Source organism: Protopterus annectens, chromosome 3.part0 (assembly GCF_019279795.1).
Source record: "Protopterus annectens isolate FY-2018-M chromosome 3.part0, PAN1.0, whole genome shotgun sequence".
NCBI lineage: Eukaryota > Metazoa > Chordata > Ceratodontiformes > Protopteridae > Protopterus > Protopterus annectens.
The window spans coordinates 798,735,091-798,758,642 of NC_056731.1; the positions used below are offsets into that span (position 1 = coordinate 798,735,091).

Below are 23,552 nucleotides of genomic sequence, written 5' to 3' on the forward strand. Positions count from 1 at the left end.
GGGACATGGGACAACTATGTTAGGTAAACTGAAAGGGACATGGGACAACAATGTTAGGTAAAATGAAAGGGACATGGGACAACAATGTTAGGTAAACTGAAAGGGACATGGGACAACTATGTTAGGTAAACTGAAAGGGACATGGGACAACAATGTTAGGTAAAATGAAAGGGACATAGGACAACAATGTTAGGTAAACTGAAAGGGACATGGGACAACAATGTTAGGTAAACTGAAAGGGACATGGGACAACTATGTTAGGTAAACTGAAAGGGACATGGGACAACAATGTTAGGTAAAATGAAAGGGACATGGGACAACTATGTTAGGTAAACTGAAAGGGACATGGGACAACAATGTTAGGTAAACTGAAAGGGACATGGGACAACAATGTTAGGTAAACTGAAAGGGACATGGGACAACAGTGTTAGGTAAACTGAAAGGGACATGGGACAACGATGTTAGGTAAACTAAAAAGGACACAGGACAACTATGTTAGTTAAACTGAAAGTAGGCAAGCTGTCTAAAGATGGCACAGGGGAAGAGAGAGGGAGAGAATACTGCCTGAGAAAGACTGACACATGATCAGCACAGCACATCAAATCCGTAAATGAGAGTCCATCTAGAGAATTATGTGCAGCTCTGGAGATCCCACCACTGCACGGAGACTTAGTGAAATCAGACAAGAAAAAGATAGAAAGCACTGACAAATGGGAGATCTCAGGAATAGATGTTCAAATGACTTACAGAAGTATATAAATTGAATGACTGTAACTTTATTTAAGCAGAGTTGCAAAAAGTTATGCCCACAAAACTAAAAACTTGAAGGGGTAGGCAAAGAGCAATGTCAATAAATACTCATTCATGAAGACAGTGATTTTGCCAAGAGTAGTTAATAAAGTCAGAAAATGACATAAACGAACATTAGAGATTCCTATGCCAAGCAAAATATGTATTGCAATAAATGAATATATGACTTCTCAGTGCAAACAAGATCATATTACTTTTAATTTATTTGCTTATCTGATAACCAGGTAGTGATTGAAGGATTTCTAAATTAATAAAACAATAAAGTAGCAGAATAAAGCATAGTTAATACATAAAAGTATATTTTCACTGTATGATACATTTCAGATGCTAATTACCAAAGATTATCCTTGGTCTTGTCTAAGGCATTTACATTTACTAGTAGATATTAAAAGTCACTTTAAACTTTCCTTGAATGTTGATGTCTAAAGGTGCTCAGGTAAGGAGGCAGGCAGGCATTCCATTAGGAAGGTACTAGTACTAGGGATATGTAGAACATTCTGAATTTTATAATTATAGCACAAGAAATACTGCACATATTTCATATGGTTTGCTTTTCGCTTCTCAATAGTTGGCAAAACTGATACTCTAGCAGACTTAATAGTAAAAGAATAAGCTATGACTGCAGTAATAATTCAGTAAAGAAGATCAAACTACAGAGCTATATGTTCTGTTCTGGTGTGGTCTTCATCCAAATCCCATGACATAGCTGGGCACCTTGGAATACAACATTTTAATGTTCACCCGAGCGTATACACTACCATACTGGGAGTGTGTGGTCGTACTGCTCATTTAAGCAGTCATCTCAGTAATTGTAAGCAAAATGTAATAACTATTTTAGGTAAAAAAGATGATTACTTGGATAGATTGCTAAGATAGATCACTATGTAGCTAGGCAGGCAGATAGATGTATAGATAAATGAACAGATAGAAAGACAAATATACAGACAGATAATGTAATAAATATTGCAGATATATAACTGCACAGAGCAAACAAAAAAGATTGAACACCATGTGTTAAATTAATCCTTGCCACATACAGAGGAGTATAATCATTTGACTTCTATGCTCCCCCCTCCCCCCAAAAACACAATATCATGCTCATTGTTTCAAGCTTTAAGAATGCACAGAAAACACCCGAATTAGCTGTTTTAAAAATGCATGGGAGATTTAAATCCATTTCCTGTTATATAACAACCTAGGATCATGTCCACACTCTTCCATACACCTAGAATTTTTGAAACTAAATACCAACACACTATACAATTTCAAGGGAATTAATATCAAAGCATTAACAAGACGTGTGGACATTCCTTAAAAGAGGCAGAGGAAGGCAGTAACGTGACTTAAGTTTCATACTGATTTCAGCTGAATAAATGCTGTTTGCACCATGGAGCTCAAACTGAATTGTTTTCCTCACTACCAACAAAATATAGAGGACAGAAAATGGATCATGAATGTTGCTAAGCAAAACATTGAACGTCTGACAACCTCTACAGCAGTATGTTATAGTAAAGTTGAAAGGGTAGGTAGACTGGAATTAATAACTACCTCATTTCACTGATATCTTCCTGGTTTCATTAATTTTGTATTAACTCTTCACACTCTCTGCCACAACTACATATTTTCTAATAAATATTTTTTGATGTTGGATAATGGGACTAATACAAAGAAGTTGTAATTTCCAGTGGGAATTACTAACACATTTGTTTAGTAACTCAAGCTCCATCTTCAGAACCAAATGACAGCAGGCAGGAGTCATTCATATATATTACTGCTGTGAGAGATGGGACTTATATATACGTGTCATCATTGTCATAGTCTAGTCCCTGTTTCCCATTTTTACATGGGGCTAGGGTGTAACATCAGAATTAATTCAATATGATCAAATCACAGAGACACAATTTGTGTATGCATAATATATTATGCTATATTATATTTAAGCAATAACCCACTCCTGGGTGTGGGTAATGCTGGATTTACCCACAGTTGGTGTGGTTTGGTCACGAGGGTGAAGCCCGAGTGGCTAAACAAAGACAACCATGGGTAAATCCAGCATTACCCACACCCAGAAGTGGTTATTGTATATCTAATGACATTATTTAAGAAAAAAAATACTTTTCTTAAATAATGGCATTGTATAATGCCTCCTTGCTGCCCTTCCGCAGCTGTCTGGTATTCTGCGGCAGTTCTGATGTACTGCGCATGCGTATGTTTACGCAGTACATCAGAGCTGTGGGTTGAAGCAATGGAGAAAGCAAGATCTCCGTTGCTTTTTACAAAGTGTCTCGCTATGTTAAAGGAGTTTATCATAGCGAGACAGCTTTAAAAAAAGCAATGGAGAATCTCTGTTGCTTTTTTAAAGCTATCTCACTATGTTAAACCCATTTAACATAGAGAGACAGCTTTAAAAAAAGCAACGGAGAAAGGAAGATCTCTGTTACTTTTTTTAAAGTTGTCTCGCTATGTTAAACTCCTTTAACATAGCGAGACAGTGTCTAAAAATCAACGTAGATCTTGCTTTCTCCGTTGCTGCAAAAAAAGACTTATACTACTGGAAAAAATCTGGGCGATCAGACCTTTTTCCATTAGTATAAGTCTGATTTACAACATGCATGCTGACGAATTAGCGTGTACATTGTGGAATATTAATGGGGGGGTCGTTGTGTAATATATTATATTATGTTATATAATATTAAGGAAAACACCACAGGTGGATAGTACAATAAATAACTTAGTAGGTCAATTATTTAAAGATAGCACTACATGGTCTGAAGAAAGATTTACATTGTGTCATGTCATTGGAGATGGACATTTACATTCTACCATGTTTTCAGTGACTCACCTAACATAAATTGTATGCTTTTCTCTATTATCTGGGCAAGTACATGAAGCAGCTAATTAGTGACATTCTGGTATAATATTCATTAAGTACATTAAATGTGTTTTCTTGTTTTTTTCCTTTAAGGTTTAATAATGACATAAAATTCATGATTGGGCACAAACCCAACATCTTCTGGCAAGCCACCTGGAGAGTTATCAGCCCTGTTATAATGTTGGCCATCTTCCTGTTTTATTTTGTGGTCAAAGTGAATCAAAAACTCTTATATATTACGTGGGATCCAGAATATGTAAGTAGACTATTTTCATTAATCAATTTTTAATAGTTTTATTTACTTACAAGGATACTCCTTCGAGGTGTATTTCATTTCTGATAAAATACTTTGCTATTTGGGTCAGATTAAACAAGGTGTAATGAATAATAAGTTCATAGATAAGTACTAAGTTAGATGCCCTTGTGGGTCATTTTAAGCCTAACCAGTTTCACTTTTTGTACTTTCATTAACATATTCTATTTGGTGTTAGGCAGGCCTGTATTACTACTAGTGAGAATAACTGGGATCATATCATAGACAATTTGAGGGACTCTTGCATGAGATATAAGGGACTCATGCATGGGATACAGCATTTAGGAACTGTCTCTGTCCATTAGTAGTACAGGGGGCAACCCTGGGGAAAATTGTCTGTTTCCCATCCATAGATCCAAGTTCTAATTGAATATGGATAGGGATAAGTTATGTTTTACATGGATGGGGAGTCTGTTCCAAAGCAGCAGTATCTGATAAACCTGTCCCCCCCAAGCCATTCTGTTGGTTTTGCAGAAGAGGTTTAGATCCCTAGACTGAGTATTTCTGATGCCATTTGCCAAGTGCAGTAAATCCATCAGTGCTGGGTCGGAGGATGCCAGACAAAAGTCACCTCTTAGCAGGCTAAAGGATACAAAGTATAGTGACAGGGCTTTGAGTCAGTCCATATTGCATAGACCTTGTATTCTTTTACTAAGGTATCATTGTAAGGATTCCAGTTCTTGCATGTGTGTGGACAGATAGGTGCCAATGGGGCATTACATTCAATGACTGGACTAATGAAAGATGAGTAAAGGGTGATAATGACATCCCTAGATCTAGATACAGCCACTTTGTTTATAAACTAATATGTTATAATATTTTTTGTATAATTTATATAGTTTACTACATCTGTTAGGCCAGATTTAAAAAAAATACCATACCACCCTCTAGCACATCTGTGCTAAATTATAGACAAAAAGATCATGAGATATGTAAGTTTATACCTATTTTAGTGTTACCCATTTGTACAAATGGCATCATCAACATGTCAAGTGACTTGCAAAACTATTTACTGTTTGTGCATAATGAACCTATATAGAAAGCTTGATATGAAATATCTTCTATTTGACATAGTTATGGAGCTTTTTGCACTTGTTTTCTTTTTGCCCTTTTTTCTTGTTTTTAGTCTTTGCATAAATGAATTTAGAGAGAAGAATTATGTCTTGTACATTTTGGGTGCAATGCCAGTTCACAGAGCTGTACCCAGGAATGTTGGTGCACTGGGCAACAGACCCATTTGGCAACCCCACTCACTATCTGTAAGTAAGTGCGGTCTCTTAATGGGGCAGCTTATGAACTGTAAACCTTTAGTAATTCACATGCTTTTATTAAAGGAAAACTCCACCTACTGTGGAACTCAATCTTCCTTGCATCATTGCATTTTGATGTATTTACTGCATGAGAATCAGTTTAAGTGATTTTTTTATATTTTAATATGTTTTACCACAAAGTGGTTTTCATGGAGTCTGCCATTCTATCATGATATTGCTTTACTGATTTGAGTTATGGTTCAATTCATCCATTTGAAGTCTCCTTTATACGGGACATGCTAGACATATGGAGGTGAGGTGTTTTTCCTCCTGTTCGTATAAAATGGCTCAGTAATATAAGCCAAAAGCATTTTACATAGCTACTGGAATCTGACAGTTTTTGCTATTTTGCATAAAATTTCGTGATGTCTGTTGCTGTAAGAGCTGCAGTAGTTGTAAAACCACAAAAGGAAATAAGTAAGTAAATACATGTATAAACAAATAAATAAATAAAGTCTTTAAATGTGTTTCCTAATGTTGCAATTCATAGTCCTTTAATCCTTCACAGTCCCTCCTCAATGCTCTTCTTGATGTGCTCCAGGAGTTGTAACTGACAGCTGTTACTTCAAAGAACTTGTAAGGGTATTTAGCTGAAGTGTTTGTGTGGTCTGCATTGCCCTGAATATCATTTATCTCTGATTGCATTTAATTTTGATTTGAAGCTGTTTATTTAAGATTTGATCACTTTATTCTAGTATTAAATTTCATTTTGTTTTAAGTTTTCTGTTCTGTGGGAGTTTTAAGAGTTCTTGGCTAGGGTCAGTTAAAAAAGTTACCAAAGAATTCCTTTGCAAACTGTGAATAGCATCAGTTAATTAGTGGGAAGAGCTGTGAAACAGCATTTCTCTTTTATTTAGAAATATCTGTATTTAGCTGAAGTGTTTGTGTGGTATGCATTGCTCTGAATATCACTCATCTCTGACTGCATTTTTCCCCCTCCAACCCAGTCCTTGTTGTGTTCTTAAAGTTGGTGGCTTTTTGAATTGCCTGCCCCTACTATAAATCTCATTTTGGACACTCCTCCCAGTCCCATCTTATCAGCACATTCTACTAAGTAAAGAGAGATCATTTGGGAAGCCTCCTCTTAGTTTCTCAGCCTTAAATTATCTTGTTTCATCCCTTACTGCGTAACCTTAAAAATTGTACTTTATTCATCTGCTTTTATTGTATTTGTGTTTCTTCCTACTTTATTACTTTATTTTGCTTTTGATGCTTGGTCTTAAAAGTACTCAATTGCATTTATTCTGTTGCATTTATTCCTGATTAAATTGTAACTGTTATTCTAAGCCTTTTGGTTTAAGCACTTGGGCATCAGGCCAGTTGTTTTACATTAAGAAGGTTAGTGGTCTACACTCTTGTGGCAGGAGAGGTAGCTTATATCCTTCTAAGTTGGGAATTGCTGGTTGAAGGCTTATTTTGCCTGCTTATCTGAACTGTTTCTTTTTGAAATTGGTGTGCTTTGTTTGCTGTAGCATAGACTAGATTCAGACCTGCTGAATCTAGCTATGTCTGTATAACTTGAGAACCAATCCAATACATCTTTTTTTGGAGAGCGATTCCCCTAGTGGCAGGAGTGTGCAGTTAGAACTTGTCTGATTGAAGACTGCTAGAACAGAGCTCAATTTTGAGCTTTTTTATTGGTTAATTTGTTTAAATCTGTTTGCTCTTGTTTGCTACTGTTATATGTATGTGTGTATCTGTTCTCCTGTGTAAATCGACCTAAACAGAGTTTAAACATCTTTACCATAGTCTGTTTACAGGTTTTGCTGTATCCAGATCTGTTTGTGTGACTCCTGTGTTTCCTGCTACACCATCATGTCTTGGCCAGGGCCTGCCTGCACTTAGTGGGAGTAAGTGAACTGGTTGGAACTGGTCTGGAATAGGGTGTTGAGCTAACAGCTCAGGGACAATGGTTTATTGGTCAATTCAAGTGTTTCTATTTTACTTTCATTTTTGTGGTATTTAAGCCCAGCATTTAGATGGGTTTGTGCTTGTTTGCCAAACAAGCACTGCCACTGTGCTGTTTTGACCCTTTGCAAGGTATCTCAGTTGCATTTTTCCCTTACCAGCTCTCCTGTTTAAGTGAGGCCTTCCAAAACTATATAAACAAAGACAAATGACTGTAAAAACAAGAAAAGAGAGCCATACGTTCACATGTAACTAGAAAACAAGACTTTTATTCCACAAAATGTCAATATGAAGTGCTTTTCTTTAAGCTAGATATCAAAACTTCTTCAGATAAAAAACCTCGCTTAACTAATGTTTAAATATACATCATGGGACTATATTGGTCATTAAAACACATTCATTATACAACGACGCCCCCATTAATATTCAAAAATGTGCACGCTGATTGGTCAGCGTGCACGTTGTAAATCAGAGTTATAGTAATGGAAAAAGGTCCGGTCGCCCGGACTTTTTCCATTACTATAACTCTTTTTTTTTTACAGCAACAGAGAATGCAAGATCTCAGTTGCTTCACACTGTCTCACTATGTTAAATGAGTTTAACATAGCAAGATGGCTTTAAAAAAGCAACAGAGATTCTCCATTGCTTTTTTTAAAGCTGTCTCGCTATGTTAAACTCATTTAACATAGCAAAACAGTTTTTAAAAAGCAACGGAGATCTTGCTTTCTCCGTTGCTTTTTTCAAAACTGTCTCGCTATGTTAAATGGGTTTAACATAGCCAGACAGCTTTAAAAAAGCAACGGATATTATCCGTTGCTTTTTGTAAAGCTGTCTGGCTATGTTAAACTCATTTAACATAGAGAAACAGTTTTTAAAAAGCAACGGAGATCTTGTTTTCTCCGTTGCTTTTTTCAAAACTGTCTCGCTATGTTAAATGGGTTTAACATAGCGAGACAGCTTTAAAAAAGCAACAGATATTCTCTGTTGTTTTTGTAAAGCTGTCTGGCTATGTTAAACTCATTTAACATAGCGAAACAGTTTTTAAAAAGCAACGGAGATCTTGCTTTCTCCGTTGCTTTTGCCCACAGCTCTGATGTACTGAATAGGCATGCGCATGCGCAGTACATCAGAACTGCCGCAGAATACCAGACAGCTGCGGAAGGACAGCAAGTTATTTAAGAAAAGTAATTATTTTTTTTCTTAAATAATGTAATTGCATAAATGTAATAACCCACTTCTGGGTGTGGGTAATGCTGGATTTACCCACGGTTGGCTTTGTTTGGCCACTCGGGCTTCACCCTCATGATCAAACCACACCAACCATGGGTAAATCCAGCATTACCCACACCCAGGCATGAGTTATTGCTATATTATTCACTAGAAAGTCATTGAATTTAAACATACAGTACATTGTTTTAAAAAACAAGAGACTTATAAAATCAGAAACTAGAACCAAAACTAAAAAAGTCAGAAACTTAAAAAGTGCTTGACATTCCCAACTAAAGATCTTTTTCTCGTTCATTTCTTTTTTAGATTTTTAGTTTTTCAGAGTACCTGAGGAATACCCACCCAGTAAGTAACATAAGTCTTACTAGACATGTCACATCATATACCCTGAGCTTTACAACAACATTTTGTTATGACTCAGGTAAATTAATAAGCATTATAAGAAAATCTGGGTGTTAGTAACAGCAGAACAACATATGGGAAGTAAACTAGGTGACCACCCTGTGGTGACTTTCAAGAAAGGTAGGGATCTTAAAAACATTTTTGAATCAATTAGACCAATTCCTACTAGAAACCCAGGGATGCTGAGGTGCGAAGCATGTAATCAATGTAAATACATTGAAACAGGATGTAGATTTAATGTGAGAGACAAGACCTATTGGTTACACCAAAGGTTAACTGTAACTCTAAATCTATAGCCTATTTAGCATCGTGCCAACTGTGTCCAGCATTTTATGTCGGCAAAACCGACCGTAAGTTTAAAGAGAGGGTTTATGAACATGTCTATAATATAGGAAGAAAAAACTTGATAATGTAGTAGCCAAACATTGCAGTGACTTTCCAGATCTTAAATTCAAGTTTAAAGTCATTGACCAAGCCCAGACAGATATAAGAGGTGGACCAGTGCCCTTACTACTTGAAAGAGCAGAACTGTTATGGCAACTTAAACTAAATGCTTGTCAGTACCCAGGCTTGAATGAGTTCTGCTCTATCACAAGCATTTTAAAAATGAAAGACCTAATGAGATAAAAACTCATATATACACATATACAAACAAAAAAATTTTAAATTTCTTTAAACACATTTCCTCTCTACACACAAACACACACATATATATACATATATCTATATATATATATATATATAGAGAGAGAGAGAGAGAGAGAATGAATTTAAATATCAAATACATCTAAAAAACAAATGAAAGAGAAAAAGGTCTTCAGTTGAGAATGTCAGCACTTTTTAAGTTTCTGACTTTTTTGTTTTGGTTCTAGTTTCTGACTTTATTAGTCTCTTGTTTTTTTAAAACAATATACTGTATGTTTAAATTCAATGACTTGCTAATGAATAATGAATGTGTTTTAATGACCAATATAGCCACATGATGTATATTTAAACATTAGTTAAGCAAGGTTTTTTATCTGAAGTTTTGCTATCTAGCTTAACGAAAAGTGCTTCATACTGATGTTTTGTGGAATAAAAGTCTTGTTTTGTAGTTACTTGCGAACGTACGGCTCTCTTTTCTTGTTTTTACAGTCGCAAGTGAGGTCTTCACCTGCAGCTACTGTATTGATTTTATCCAGCCCTACTCACACCTAGAGGTACTCTCCTCAGATAGCACCCACTCTACTATCCCTGACCTCTCTTCCACAGATTCTGATAATCATGGATGGACAATTTCCTATGGCTTCACCTGCTAGTCTGGTTGATATGGGCATCCTGAGACAGTGTAGCAACTGCCTTATATGCACAGACAGCCCTCTATTACTACCACCTAGAAGCACAATATTTGAGAGATGCAATTACATTAAGAACCTAGAATCCTTACTGCCCCAGTCACAAGCCAGTACATCTGGCACTGAGAAGGTTGTCTGCACAAACACTATGAACACCATTCACATCTGTACAACACACTCCTACATATCTGGGGGTTCTCAACAAAAACATACCTAAACAAAAGAGACCTCCGAAGCAAAAATATACATGCACATCACAACCCACAGCATCAGGCATCACACATAGTACACATGTCTGTGTCTCACAGCCTCTAAGGCCCAGCCACAAACCCAACATACTAGTCATAGGGGACTCTATCATGAGACACACCGTTGTGCCCCTCCCCAGACTAGACAAGGAGAAAGTCACGGTATGTTGCTTGTCAGGTGCTAGAATCCACCATATCACACATGTACTCAAGTCTCTTAACAACAAGTACTGTTATGACTCTGTCATAGTCCATGTTGGTGTAAATGATGTGAGACGTACCTCTCTGGACTATATGAAGAGAGACATGATTGAGCTCACTGAATATGTCTCCCAGGCAAGTATGTCCCTAGCCTTAAGCAGCCTCCTACCATCACCCAGAATGATGCTTCAATACAAATAGAAAATGTTTAACAATTGGCTTAGTTTCTGGTGTCATTTCAAGGGGATCCAGTACCTTACAGCATGGGAGGACATGATTGACAGACCACGATGCTTTGCCAGTCAGAGATGGCCTTCATTTGTCTCTCCTGGGCTTCAGACTTCTGGCAAAGGCTCTTGCCTCCCCCTTAGTGCCTTTTTAGGCAGAGTTATGAGCACAAAATTACCAACGTGAAAAATTCTTCTAAACGAAATTTAAAGTTCATGCTGCTAAACGTCAAGAGTCTTAGTATGAAACTGCACTCATTGCAAGCATTCCTTGCTCTGGAGGATGCTGACATTTGTGTAGTCACTGAAACTGATTCAAAACTCTGGAGAGCACCCCAGCCTTACCAGGTTACTCATCCTTCCATACTTTCAGATCCCAAATGGAGGGCTACAAAGCCAATGGAGATGGAGTTTCAGTATTTATCAAATGTCAAATGGTATGACTCACGGGAGACACTCCAAGTGCAGTTAACTATCGACAAAACACCTATTCAAATCATATCTAGCTAAAGACCCCCAACCATGACTCAGGATGCCCACTCCACCTATCTGGACTTACTTGAATTCATCAAGATTCAACCCTCTACCCTGTTCCTGGGTGACTTTAACTACCCAGCCATAGAGTAAAAGACCTATGCTGCTGATTTTTGATGTTTGGAATAAATTTCAATTTTCTTCTCAAAATCATACTTTCCCATTTTTGGCATATGCCAAGCCTTCACAGCTGGTCTCATTTGTCCTTAATCTACCAATCTGTTTCATTTATTAAACTCAGTGTTTATAGTTATTTCTGTTTTATTTTATATCCTAACTTACATTTTTATCAGTGAGTTCAAATAAGTTTAATTGGCCATTTTTTATCATTTTTTTGATTTTGCTTGATTTTTGGTTATTTTATTGGGCTTAGTTTGTGGATTGCTTCATTATTTTTACTGTTTATGTTACAGTTCTTCTTCATATTTACTTATGATTGTTATTATATCTGTATTTTTCTGATTCATTTCTTTTTTCTTTTGCATTTGCTGGTATTTAACCTCATGTGGACTATGAGGTCTTAGCTAAATGCTCATTGTTTTATACCTATACATCAGCTTGTTTCAGTGTGGTTATCCCTTGTACTTCTCATCTTACCTTTTGCTTGTTACATGATGGATAACAATGTGTACCTTTGTTTTGAGCCATAAAGTGAACCTACCTTTGTTTGCAGGAAACTTATTTCCCCTTTATTATTTCATTTTAACTAAAGGCACTGTTTACATTATTTGATCTCAACACTTTTTGAATTTGCTTGGGGATAATCTTCATGTTTTATTACACTAGCTCCTATTTCTAAACTTATGTCTATCTGTTTACCTGTTATTCATATTTATTTCCTGTGTTTGTGATTTTATTACCTTTATGGTTCACAAACCTTCCTCAGACTTTCTACTCTCTCTTACTTTTGCTTCTCTCCCCTATCTTTTGCCATGTTCATTTATTCATTCCTTTATTAGTTTACTTTTTATTTTAGTGACCACCTGCTGGACAAGCCAACACTTTTACTGCAGTTTATGAAATTTGTCATATAACATGTTCCATGGCTTTTTAGATAAGAGTTGTAAGGCTGATAGATCTGCAGTTACTTGTGTCAGTTGTAAGGCCTTCCTTACGGAGGAGCATCACCACTGCAGTGCATCACCTATCATTGAAAATAACAACAGCTAAACAGTTTAAATAATTTAAAGAGTGTGTCCACAAAGGCATGTTTAACACTATAAATTAAACAACCAGGTATATTATCAGGTCTCAGGGAGGAAGTATTTTTGTTCTTGGTTAGCACTTGGTCTTGGTGAGACTCATCCTCCTGTGACCCCCTTTATGGCACTACACACCATTGCAAAGGCTACTTGTAACAAACTTGCAATTACTTCAGACATTTTACATGGCACTGACCTTACTTTTATCACAGAGACCTGATTCAGTTATAGCACTGGACCCCACTGCACAGCCTTTCACCTGTGGGATCAACATCTGTTTATTGTTCCAGGTTTTAGTTAACTCGCGCTGCTGCTAGGAAGAACAACTCTTTTGAGCATGCCACTGCTGCATGTTTCTCCAGACCCATCTAGTGTACTTGGTGACTTTAATGTCTAGGTGGATAACGAGTTGGTGGCACTTGCTATAGAATGTAGTTGTATTATAAAATAATTAATTCATTCATTTGTTTGTTTGTTTATCAATTAACTGTTTAAGTGGGCGGGTCCTGGCACTCTTTTCAGCCGCAACACATACTAGTTGGCAAACATATAACAGATAACAACTGGTTGCAGAATAATGATACAATTGTATCTAAACACATAGAAGTTAAAATGCAAAAACCAGCAAGCAAAATACATAGTGCATTTTACAACAGGGAATATATGCATGTGATTAGAAATCAAAAAGCAACACAAAATATAGTATGTCTATCTACCGGAGTTCATCTTACATGTTATTCTAGTAGCTTTTTCCTGACTATAAAGCATTTATTTAATTTTGAGGTTCCCTAGACAAGCTATTCCAAAGTGCAGGAGAAAGTTAGCAAAACCTTTCATTTCAGACAACTTGACAGGAATTTGGCCTTTATAGGAGGATGCCACCATGACTATGTTTTGCTTCACTGATTTGTTTTACTGTGGGGCAAAAGTGATTGTTAAAAATTTTATAGGTTAATCATATGCAGGGAGGTAGCTCTTGCAATCAGGGTTAACCAGTTGGCCTTTATTATAGTCAAGCAGTGATGTTCTCCTTTGAGTGGTCCTAAGGACTACAATTTATTTATTTATTATTTATTTATTTTACATTTGTTGACTGGGATTGTCCGACTGAGCTGAAGAGCCCTTTTACAGCGGAGGCACGGGGAGAAAAGCTCCAACATATTATACAATTTTCATTATAAATTAGCATTAAACAGCAATGTTACAGGATTATTACAAGGCATTAAGTAGCAATACAGTATTATACAGTGTCAGTAATCAGGAGTATAGCATAACTATTTCAAGATGTATAAAAAGAAATATGTCATTAAGATGAGTATAGTTTTTGGTGTAAGTGGTTACAAAAACCCAGTTTTATCATGATGTAGTTGCATGAAGGCAAGACAATTACAATAAAATATTTCTCTGAGGCAAATAGATTTTTATAAAACAGATTGAAAGAGTAGTCAAGGAAGATTAGAGAGCTAGTGAGAAGAGTGAGTTAAAGGCAGAAAGTAGATTAAGGTATGAGAAGTAGGAGATGTTAAGGAGGGAGAGTGCAGTGGCTGGACCAGTGACATTTAAAGTGCTCTTTGGTGGCTGTTTTAAATTGTTTAGGATGTGTACGGGTCCTCATTTCTAGTGGGAGCCTATTCCATGCAATAAAGGGGTGATAGCTGTACATGTTGCGTCCAAATTTAGACTTGGGTTTGTAGATTTGTAGTAGGTCTTGGTTAGAGGTTCAGAGAGGTCTGGAGGGAGAATAATGTTTTAGAGGACAGCAGAGAGAGCACAGATAATGCATACACAACTCGGTGATGAGATAGTGATCACTATGCCATAGCTTGCATCAGCTAGATAAATTTTGTTTGTTATTTTTAGCTGATTTAAGATTTTGCCTGTGAGCTGCTCTGTGTTAGAATGGAAGGATAGTTGCTGATCAAGTCCCAGTCCTAGGTATTTTGGATCTAACAAATAAGGCCGGTTTGAAGAAGAATCACTGCAAAGGCCCCAATATTGTCACTAGTTTTTAGGGTATTAATAGAGAGCTTATTACCTGTAAACAAACAGAACTCCTCGCAAGTACGGTATGCTCGGCTAAACCAATGTAAATCGAACGCAAGAGGCCAGCATAAGCAGTCAGAATTATTTTATTGTTGAAAAAGGTATAAATTACAGAAAAAAATGTCCTGTAATAAAAATAACAAACCGGTTTCGGCTTAACAGCCTTCTTCAGTGTGATTAGCATGAATTCCAAAGTCCAATGTCATGAATATTTATAAGTTACATCCACCAATGACGACAATGGTATAATCCAACCCTTAGGTTGAAAACATAATACAGAGTAAAATATCAGGATCTAAGTGTTTTAAACACAGTTTTCAAGTATGAAAGGAAGTGTTATTGGGCTCAGAGTAATATCAACCTATTACAAAAGTGTTTATATACACACACATATATATATATATATATATATATATATATATATATATATATTATATAACATAATTATAAAGCAATAGCATAAAAGTGTGTCAAGAAAAACATTTGTATATATACTGAAAGGATAGTATATACAATACATGTATGCATAGATAGTTGCAATATTTATCCAAATTGTTACTGCACATATCCAATTTACTGAAATAAATGGATAGTCAAATATTTTCATATGGAAAAGCAGAAATACATATAACCATACAAAAGTATCTAAATAATGGTATATAAGGACCGAAAAAAATTTTTGGATAATAGAAAAATATAAATTAGTGACATGATTACTACCAAAACAGTCTGACATATCAACCAATATAGGTAACATGGGTATCCCAATAGTAATGCATATCACAACAGGTTAGCTGTATTAAACAGTTATTATAATCTTAGTCTATAGTATCCATTATATTCCAAAGCATGTTCATAAGTGGTCATTAACTCCAGGGGAAAAAGAGCCCCTAGATGAATGATCCAATATTTTTCTTTATGATTGAGGATACTATGCCAACCTTGTATGTTGCTCCGGTCATCAGTAATTTTGTCGATGACTGAAAACATAAATTTAGCCTTTGGATGTTTGATTGTGTGTCTATACAGTGCATTGGTATCCTTCTTGTTCCTGATATCACTCCTGTGTTCACCAATCCTAATTCTTAATGAGCGTGACATTTGTCCAACATAAAATGCAGAGCATTGACATGTGGTCAGATATATTACCCAAGTGCTAGAGCAGTTACCGAAGATCCTTAGATCATATACCTTGCTAGTATTAGCACTGGTGAATTGTTTCAGCTTATTCACTGGTTACAGGAAATACAATGGCCACAGGGAAATGTGCCCAGGAGTGAATCACCAGAAAGTGTTAACTGTTTGAATTTAGCCCCTCCACTTTCCTTATGTTTATAATGTGAGAATAGAGCACCCAATGTTCTACCTCTCCTGTATGAAAACTGACATTTGGGACCTATTATTTCCCTAAGATGATTGCTGGCTAGTAAGATGTTCCAATTATCATCCAAAATATTTCTGATGATACTGTGGTTTCTACCATATGTAGTGACAAATCTGAGACAGGGTACTTGTGTTGTTTGTGGCGATACCTTATATTGAAGTAATGTGTTTCTATCCTGTTTCTGTGCCCAAGTGCTGGCAGAATGGACATCAAAAAAGTTATATCCCCTTTCTAAGAATCTGTTTTCAAGGTCGGTCTTGGCTTCCTCAAAATCAGTTCAGTTAGAACTGATGCGTTTAATCTTAAGGAACTGTGATTTAGGTATGTTCCGTATGGTGTGGCGTGGATGCATACTGGATGCATATAGTAGTGTGTTATATTGTGGGTATTTTCTGTAAATTTTAGTGCTCAATGTGTGATCATGGTTTCTGTAAACCGTTACATCCAGAAAATTGATCCTATGTAAGTCAGAAGTTATGGTAAATTGTATACCCCAAATGTCATTCAAGTATTCTACAAACTCGTGTAGGTATATAGTATCAGCATGCCACACCATCCAACAGTCGTTAAAATATCTACGCCATATATCAATTTCCACCATATATATGTTATGTAGTGGATTATATATGAGACATTTCTCAAGATATGCCATAAATAAATCGGCGTAGATAGGGGCAAAGGATGCACTCATGGCAGTACCTTGGAGTTGCCAGTAACATTCACCTTGGAAGTAAAACACATTTTTGTTCAGTATATGTTCTGCCATACAAATGATAAGGGTATTGAAACCAGGAGAGTAAAGGTTTGTCTTTTCTAACCAGAATTGTAAGGCCTGTAACCCCACCCAGTGGGGTATACTAGTGTACAAGGATATGACGTCCAACGTACACATTAACCAATGAGGTTCCAACTGAGTGTCCTGTATAATTTGTAAAAATTGGGTTGTGTTTTGTATCCTGGCTCTAACTTGCTTCAGTAATGGTTTAAGTTGTTCCGTTAAGAACACAGAAAGTGGTTCCGTAAGTGAGCCAATGCCAGCAACAATAGGTCTACCTGGTGGTTTGGTAATAGACTTGTGGATTTTAGGAAGTAAATACAGAATTTGTTTCTGTGGGTCTGTTACTGTAAGATGTTGGGCTGTGTTAGAGGTAATAATACCTTCCTCAACTGCCAAATTAATAAATGAGTCTATGTCTTTTTTAAAGTTCATAGTAGGATCATAACCCATATGCATATAACACTGCCTATCTGATAGCTGTTGTAGACCCTCATTAATGTAATAATCCATATTGAGAATCACCACTGCTCCACCCTTGTCTGCTGGAAGAACCACTATATTACGGTTATTTCTGAGTTCTGCCAGTGCCATTTTTTCAGATTGAGTTATGTTTTCCCTCATGATGTGTGTTTCTGCATGAGGGAAGTGTAAATCCCGTAGAACAGATTGTTGAAATATGGCCACGTGTTTATTCATGGGTGGTAGAAATTGAGATTTGTGAAATCTGAAGTCAGTAGTTCTTTGAGAGGTGGATGAGTCCTGTTCTAAAGAAAATATTTTCAAATTAAGGTTACGGCAGAATTTAATTACATCTAGTACAATATTGTATTCATCACACAGGAAGCTTGGTACAAAACCCAATTCTTTATTTAGTAATTGATGTTGTTCATGTGTTAAAATAGTATCAGACAAGTTCAGTACATTCTTAAATTGTGTTGCTATTGCCTGAGTAGAGTTGTTATCATCCCCTCCATTGATTCTGTACCAGTTCCTGCATCTATGTTTTCGACCACCCCTCCGCTTACCCCTTTGTCTAAAGGACATTTGAGTTTGACCTTTTTCGCCTGGGAGATTCATATGTTAATGCATTTTCACTGTCAGTGTAAGAGGACTCCTCCCCCGAGGTACTAGTGTAAGATTTGTCTCTGTGTTTCAAAATAGATCTGTGTCTTTTCCTGGCTCTGCCTCTGGTTACTCCAAGGTTTGCATCATCAAATCTAACAGATCTCTGAATATCGAAAGGGTTACCCCTCTTGTAATCCATAATATCTCGATTAAATTTTTTAAGTTTTCTGTCCTTGGTTAGTTTTTCAAATGTAGCTAATTCCTTGGACAGCTTAGCCACTCCAGTATCATATGAAGGAAGTGAAACAAATTTTTTGCAATCCGCACTCATAGTTTTGACCTCAGAAATATTGAGATCAATAGCTCTCTCATAATATGCGGCCAGGATCTTAACAAAGATCATGGAACCTTCTTGCAGTGCTTAATTCCACTCAGTGGTTAGTCTCTCTTCAGATCTACTAACCAATCGATCTATGTGCTAATACTAGCAAGGTATATGATCTGAGGATTTTCGGTAACTGCTCTAGCACTTGGGTAATATATCTGGCCACATGTCAATGCTCTGCATTTTATGTTGGACAAACGTCACGCTCATTAAGAATTAGGATTGGTGAACACAGGAGTGATATCAGGAACAAGAAGGATACCAATGCACTGTACAGACACACAATCAAACATCCAAAGGCTAAATTTATGTTTTCAGTCATCGACAAAATTACTGGTGACAGGAGCAATATACAAGGTTGGCATAGTATCCTCAATCATAAAGAAAAATATTGGATCATTCATCTAGGGGCTCTTTTTCCCCCTGGACTTAATGACCACTTATGAACATGTTTTGGAATATAATGGATACTATAGACTAAGATTATAATAACTGTTTAATACAGCTAACATGTTGTGATATGCATTACAATTGGGATACCCATGTTACCTATATTGGTTGATATGTCAGACTGTTTTTGGTAGTAATCATGTCACTAATTTATATTTTTCTATTATCCAAAATATTTTTTCGGTCCTTGTATACCATTATTTAGATACTTTTGTATGGTTATATGTATTTCTGCTTTTCCATATGAAAATATTTGACTATCCATTTATTTCAGTAAATTGGATATGTGCAGTAACAATTCAGATAAATATTGCAACTATCTATGCATACATGTATTGTATATACTATCCTTTCAGTATATATACAAATGTTTTTCTTGACATACTTTTATGCTATTGCTTTATAATTATGTTTTATATATATATATATATATATATATATATATATATATATATATATATATATATTAACAGTTTTGTAATAGGTTGATATTACTCTGAGCCCAATAACACTTCCTTTCATACTTGAAAACTGTGTTTAAAACACTTAGATCCTGGTATTTTACTCTGTATTATGTTTTCAACCTAAGGGTTGGATTATATCATTGTCGTCATTGGTGGATGTAACTTATAAATATTCATGACATTGGACTTTGGAATTCATGCTAATCACACTGAAGAAGGCTGTTAAGCCGAAACTGGTTTGTTATTTTTATTACAGGACATTTTTGTTCTGTAATTTATACCTTTTTCAACAATAAAAGGATTCTGACTTCTTATTACCTGTAAGCCAGTTCCACCGTGATCTGGATTTGATTAGGTTGTTACCTGTGCAGCACATAACTTGGGATAGATGTCATCTTGATCTTCCTACTGGATGTGAAGACCTCTGATTTGGTGCTGGAGCTGGTTTCATGATCTGACCAATTGCCCATCTGTTTTGGTTTGGAACTACTGCATTTTAGTCACCCTAATCTTGAACTGGAGGACTGTCTTACTACAACTTATATCACTACTGGCCCCCTACAGTTTTTCCCTATATGCTCCTTGAGTTCCTTTTTGAGGAAGATACTGCAATCTTGATGCCTTGACAGATGACTATAAGTCTCCATCTTTACATCTTGATAGGCAAATCTCTAGCTGTGTATGTCCTATCTCACTAAAGAAGTGTAAGTTGTTTCATGACCAAGAGCTTCATTCTGTAATTCATGAAGGTCAGAGTTCAGAATGTCATGACATGCATGTGGGTCTTTGGAGCCAAAAACTCAAGTCTGGATGAGCAATATATAATTTACCAGACCAAAAGATTTCTTAGGAAGGCAAGCTTTTTTGTCCATAGAGATCTTAGCAGTGGCTTACTCAGCTTGCTTTTTCAAGTGGTGGACAGGTTGTGCAATGCAACCTACCTCACTGACTAACAAACTTTATTGTATTACTAGCATGAGCTGCATCTTCACTTTATTTTTTTGACATAATTGTCACGCTGAGGTCTGTTTGTTTTTCTCCAGATACCATGGCAACTGCTCTAGTCTCTGGCAGGGTTTGTTCATCCTCTTGGCCAGTGTTTACTATTCTCAGTTAGGATGAACCCCTAACTGTGATTTCAGACATGCATTCCGTGTCTTGGATTTGTACCCTTTTCCATCTATGCTAGTTTAGGTCAGTCAGGATGTGCTAGGCACAAGAATTTATAGGAAACCAGAGTCCTTGTTGTGGTCTGTTTTTTCAAGTGCCTTGAAGGAGGCTATTGTTAGAACCGTTAACAAATCATATTTGGGCCACAAAGTATTTAATCATTTCCATCTAATCTCTAACCTTCCTTTTCTACATAAGCTTAAGTTGTCGATTTTGCAGCTTTTGCTGTTTGGCTATTTGTTAAGCAAGTAAGCACACTGCACACATGAACCTTTTAAGAGTTAATTTTGGAGCAGTGTTTAGTTAAATGACTTCTTCAGAATCACACAACAGACAAACGGAGGCTGAGCGAATCAAGCCCTGGACTAATGGCGGCAGCTCATTAATAGCTCATAACCTTAATCATCTGTGCTAAGTGACAGGTCTGAGTCTTGTCTTAGCAGTCTGGGATTTCGCTCTCTGTAGTACCGAGGCTGCTTTTTTTCAATCAATGAATGATCTTCTCATGGCCAAAGAACAATGCTTCTATTCTGCTCTGGTCCAGCTGGATTTATGCGCAGCATTTGACACCATTGATCTTAGCATATTGATTGAGTAATTGCAATCTTAATGCAGTTTGCTTACAGAGCTCAAGTGGTTCTCTTTCTACCTTCCAGCCATACTTCTAGGGTGGTCTCAGTTTGAAGTCTTTGTTCATATACCATGTGGAGTGTGGAGGACAACAAGACTTGATCTTGAGCTTTATACTTTCCACTGTCTGCATAATTCCACTGAGAGATCTGATTAGAAGGAGAAGTCCAAAATGCCATTGCTATGCTGATTATGCCCTATTTAATATGGAAAGTATGCATTACATTGTTAATAACTTGGAATTCATTCAGCAATGGCTAGTTCTTGATTGGGCAAAGCTAAATACCTCCAAAACTGAGGACATAGCAGTTTATGTTACTCTGAGAGATTTATCTGCTTTGCCATTTCCCTTATGTGGTGGCAACAGACTTGAGGTTTTTTTAGTAAGATACATGATTTTGGCTTAATCTTGGATAACCAGTGACTTGTAGGGACCACCTGTGGGTAAATTATTGAGTTTGCATCTGAAGAATGTTTCCAAGATTAAGCACCTTATTCTTCAAACTGATCTCTTGGTAACTGTTCATACTCTGGTCTTATCCCACCTCAACTGCTATAATACCTCAGACTTCCTCACACCATGACTGACTGCTTGAAGCAAACGCAAACTATGCTGACAGGCTACTTACAGTTGTAGGACATCTGTGTTTGCAGTGACTTCTGGTCCATTTTTTTACAGCTTTATAATCTTGGTCTTAATATATTTACCCATACATGACTTGGGTCCCACTTACTTAAGAGGTTATGGTGCCATACTGACCCCCCCCCCAGACATTCTGCTATACCTCCCAGGAGCTTTAAGTGCTTAAAGGTGCATCTTGAAATGTTTTGGCTACTTTCCTTTGCACACTAGTACCCTGTACTTGTGCCTGTGAAAACTACTACCATTGTGATGAAAAGAGTGTCCTGCACTGCCTGCTTCCACGATGTTCAAAGGCTATTTTTAGTTGGCTACCTTTGATGAGCGTGGAGGTTCAACAGTTATATGAATTATTTTAGTGATCTTGGCTCAAGTTCTCTTTCCAGTCCATGTTTACTTATTTTCAGCTTTTGATCTCATATATTTTCTGGCATAAGCTGTGTCTTCACTTCTTATTTATTAAATTATGAGTTTAGTAATCTATTTTCGGTATTCATATTTTCTATAATTTGACTGTATCTCATTCTAAGCTAAATGTTTTCTGTCATTGTTAACTATCTTTGGGTAACAGTTGCTGAATAAAACTGAAGTTCAAGTTGTCTTTGAATCTCTGATAGTTATTACAGCAACTAAGGAAATTACAGTGCTTACAGACTTACTCAGTCTCAGACCATTCAACTATTTCAGGACTGTTCCTTTTATGTTGCTTGATGTGGACCCTGCCAAGTGACCAAACATTTGCTTTCCACAGGTGGTATAAGCACGAAGACTGGGTCTCCAGACTGAAAATCTCTGACTCTTGCACCCTTATTATAAGTGTAGTCCTCAGCTAACTAAGCTTAGTTCATCTGCTCGTTTACTAGTGATATTATGGTGTCCGGCCTCCTCTGCATTTGAGCCATATGCACAATGTTAAACTTCACTTTTTTTCCATATTTGTTTCCCCTAGATACAGCAATCTCTTAGGATGATGACCCTATAACAATTGAAAGAGGGAAATCCCCATGGAAGACTGTAATACCTCCTGCATGGCATATAGGATGTGTGACAACAATGGCCTCATTTCCCCCCAATATTTTAGTCAATGGCCTCATTTAACAGTGTCTTTATTGTCTTATAAAACAATTCTACTAAACCACATGTCTGTTGATGGTACACAGCTGCAAAGAGGTTCTTATTTGTTTAACTGATAGTACTCGACATTAGGCTGCTATAACCCTTTAAAAAAAGTTTCCAGAGCTTCATAGGTTCATAGGTATTAAGCAGGCTAATGACCATGAGGGTCTTTATAAGCCCATCTATGCAATCCAGCCCGAATGTGTTCCTATGCATCATGGGCATTTATTAGGAGGCGGTATGTTCATTAGGACATTTCTGGAGGTTATGTGGGGGGTGCATTCATTTGGGCATTACTGTCTGCCTCTGTCTATTAGAGACATGGTTTCATTAGAATTTTTGGGGGTATCACAAGCTTGGTACAAAGTAATGCTAATTGTCTGTCATTTGCTTTAGCAATGGCCATCTACAAGACAATTAGCCCTGATTATTTGGTGAATGGTACAGGATTATTAAGCTATGTCATTGTTGCCTACATGACTTAGGGAAATGCTCTCATCCTTTGGGAGAGATGTTAAACTAAGGTAACATCTGATCGAGTTGTTGGTAGCTGCGGTGGCTATAAAAGATCCCATGGCACCTATTGAAAAGAAAAGTACTAACCTATGAACCTATGAACCTATGAACCTATGAACCTATAAAATGTGAAGTTCCCCTTGCCTTGGCCACATTTCCTCTCATAGTATAAATATCACCTCAGGTCCCCCCTGAAAACATGGTTCATAAAGGATACATGATATCTATATATATATATATAGAGAGAGAGAGAGAGAGAGAGAGAGAGAGAGAGAGAGAGAGAGAGCAACATCATAAAATCAAAGTGACTAATACCCACATAT

At 36.7% G+C, this 23,552-nt stretch overlaps 1 protein-coding gene across 1 annotated transcript in view; it reads left to right on the forward strand.

Moving 5' to 3' along the window:
- Positions 1–23,552, forward strand: part of SLC6A19 (solute carrier family 6 member 19) — a 251,135-nt gene that overhangs the window by 225,721 nt on the left and 1,862 nt on the right. The window contains exon 11 of the mRNA XM_044066125.1: positions 3,776–3,938. Coding sequence (XP_043922060.1) covers positions 3,776–3,938 — 163 coding nt within the window. The remainder of the gene's footprint in view (positions 1–3,775; positions 3,939–23,552) is intronic.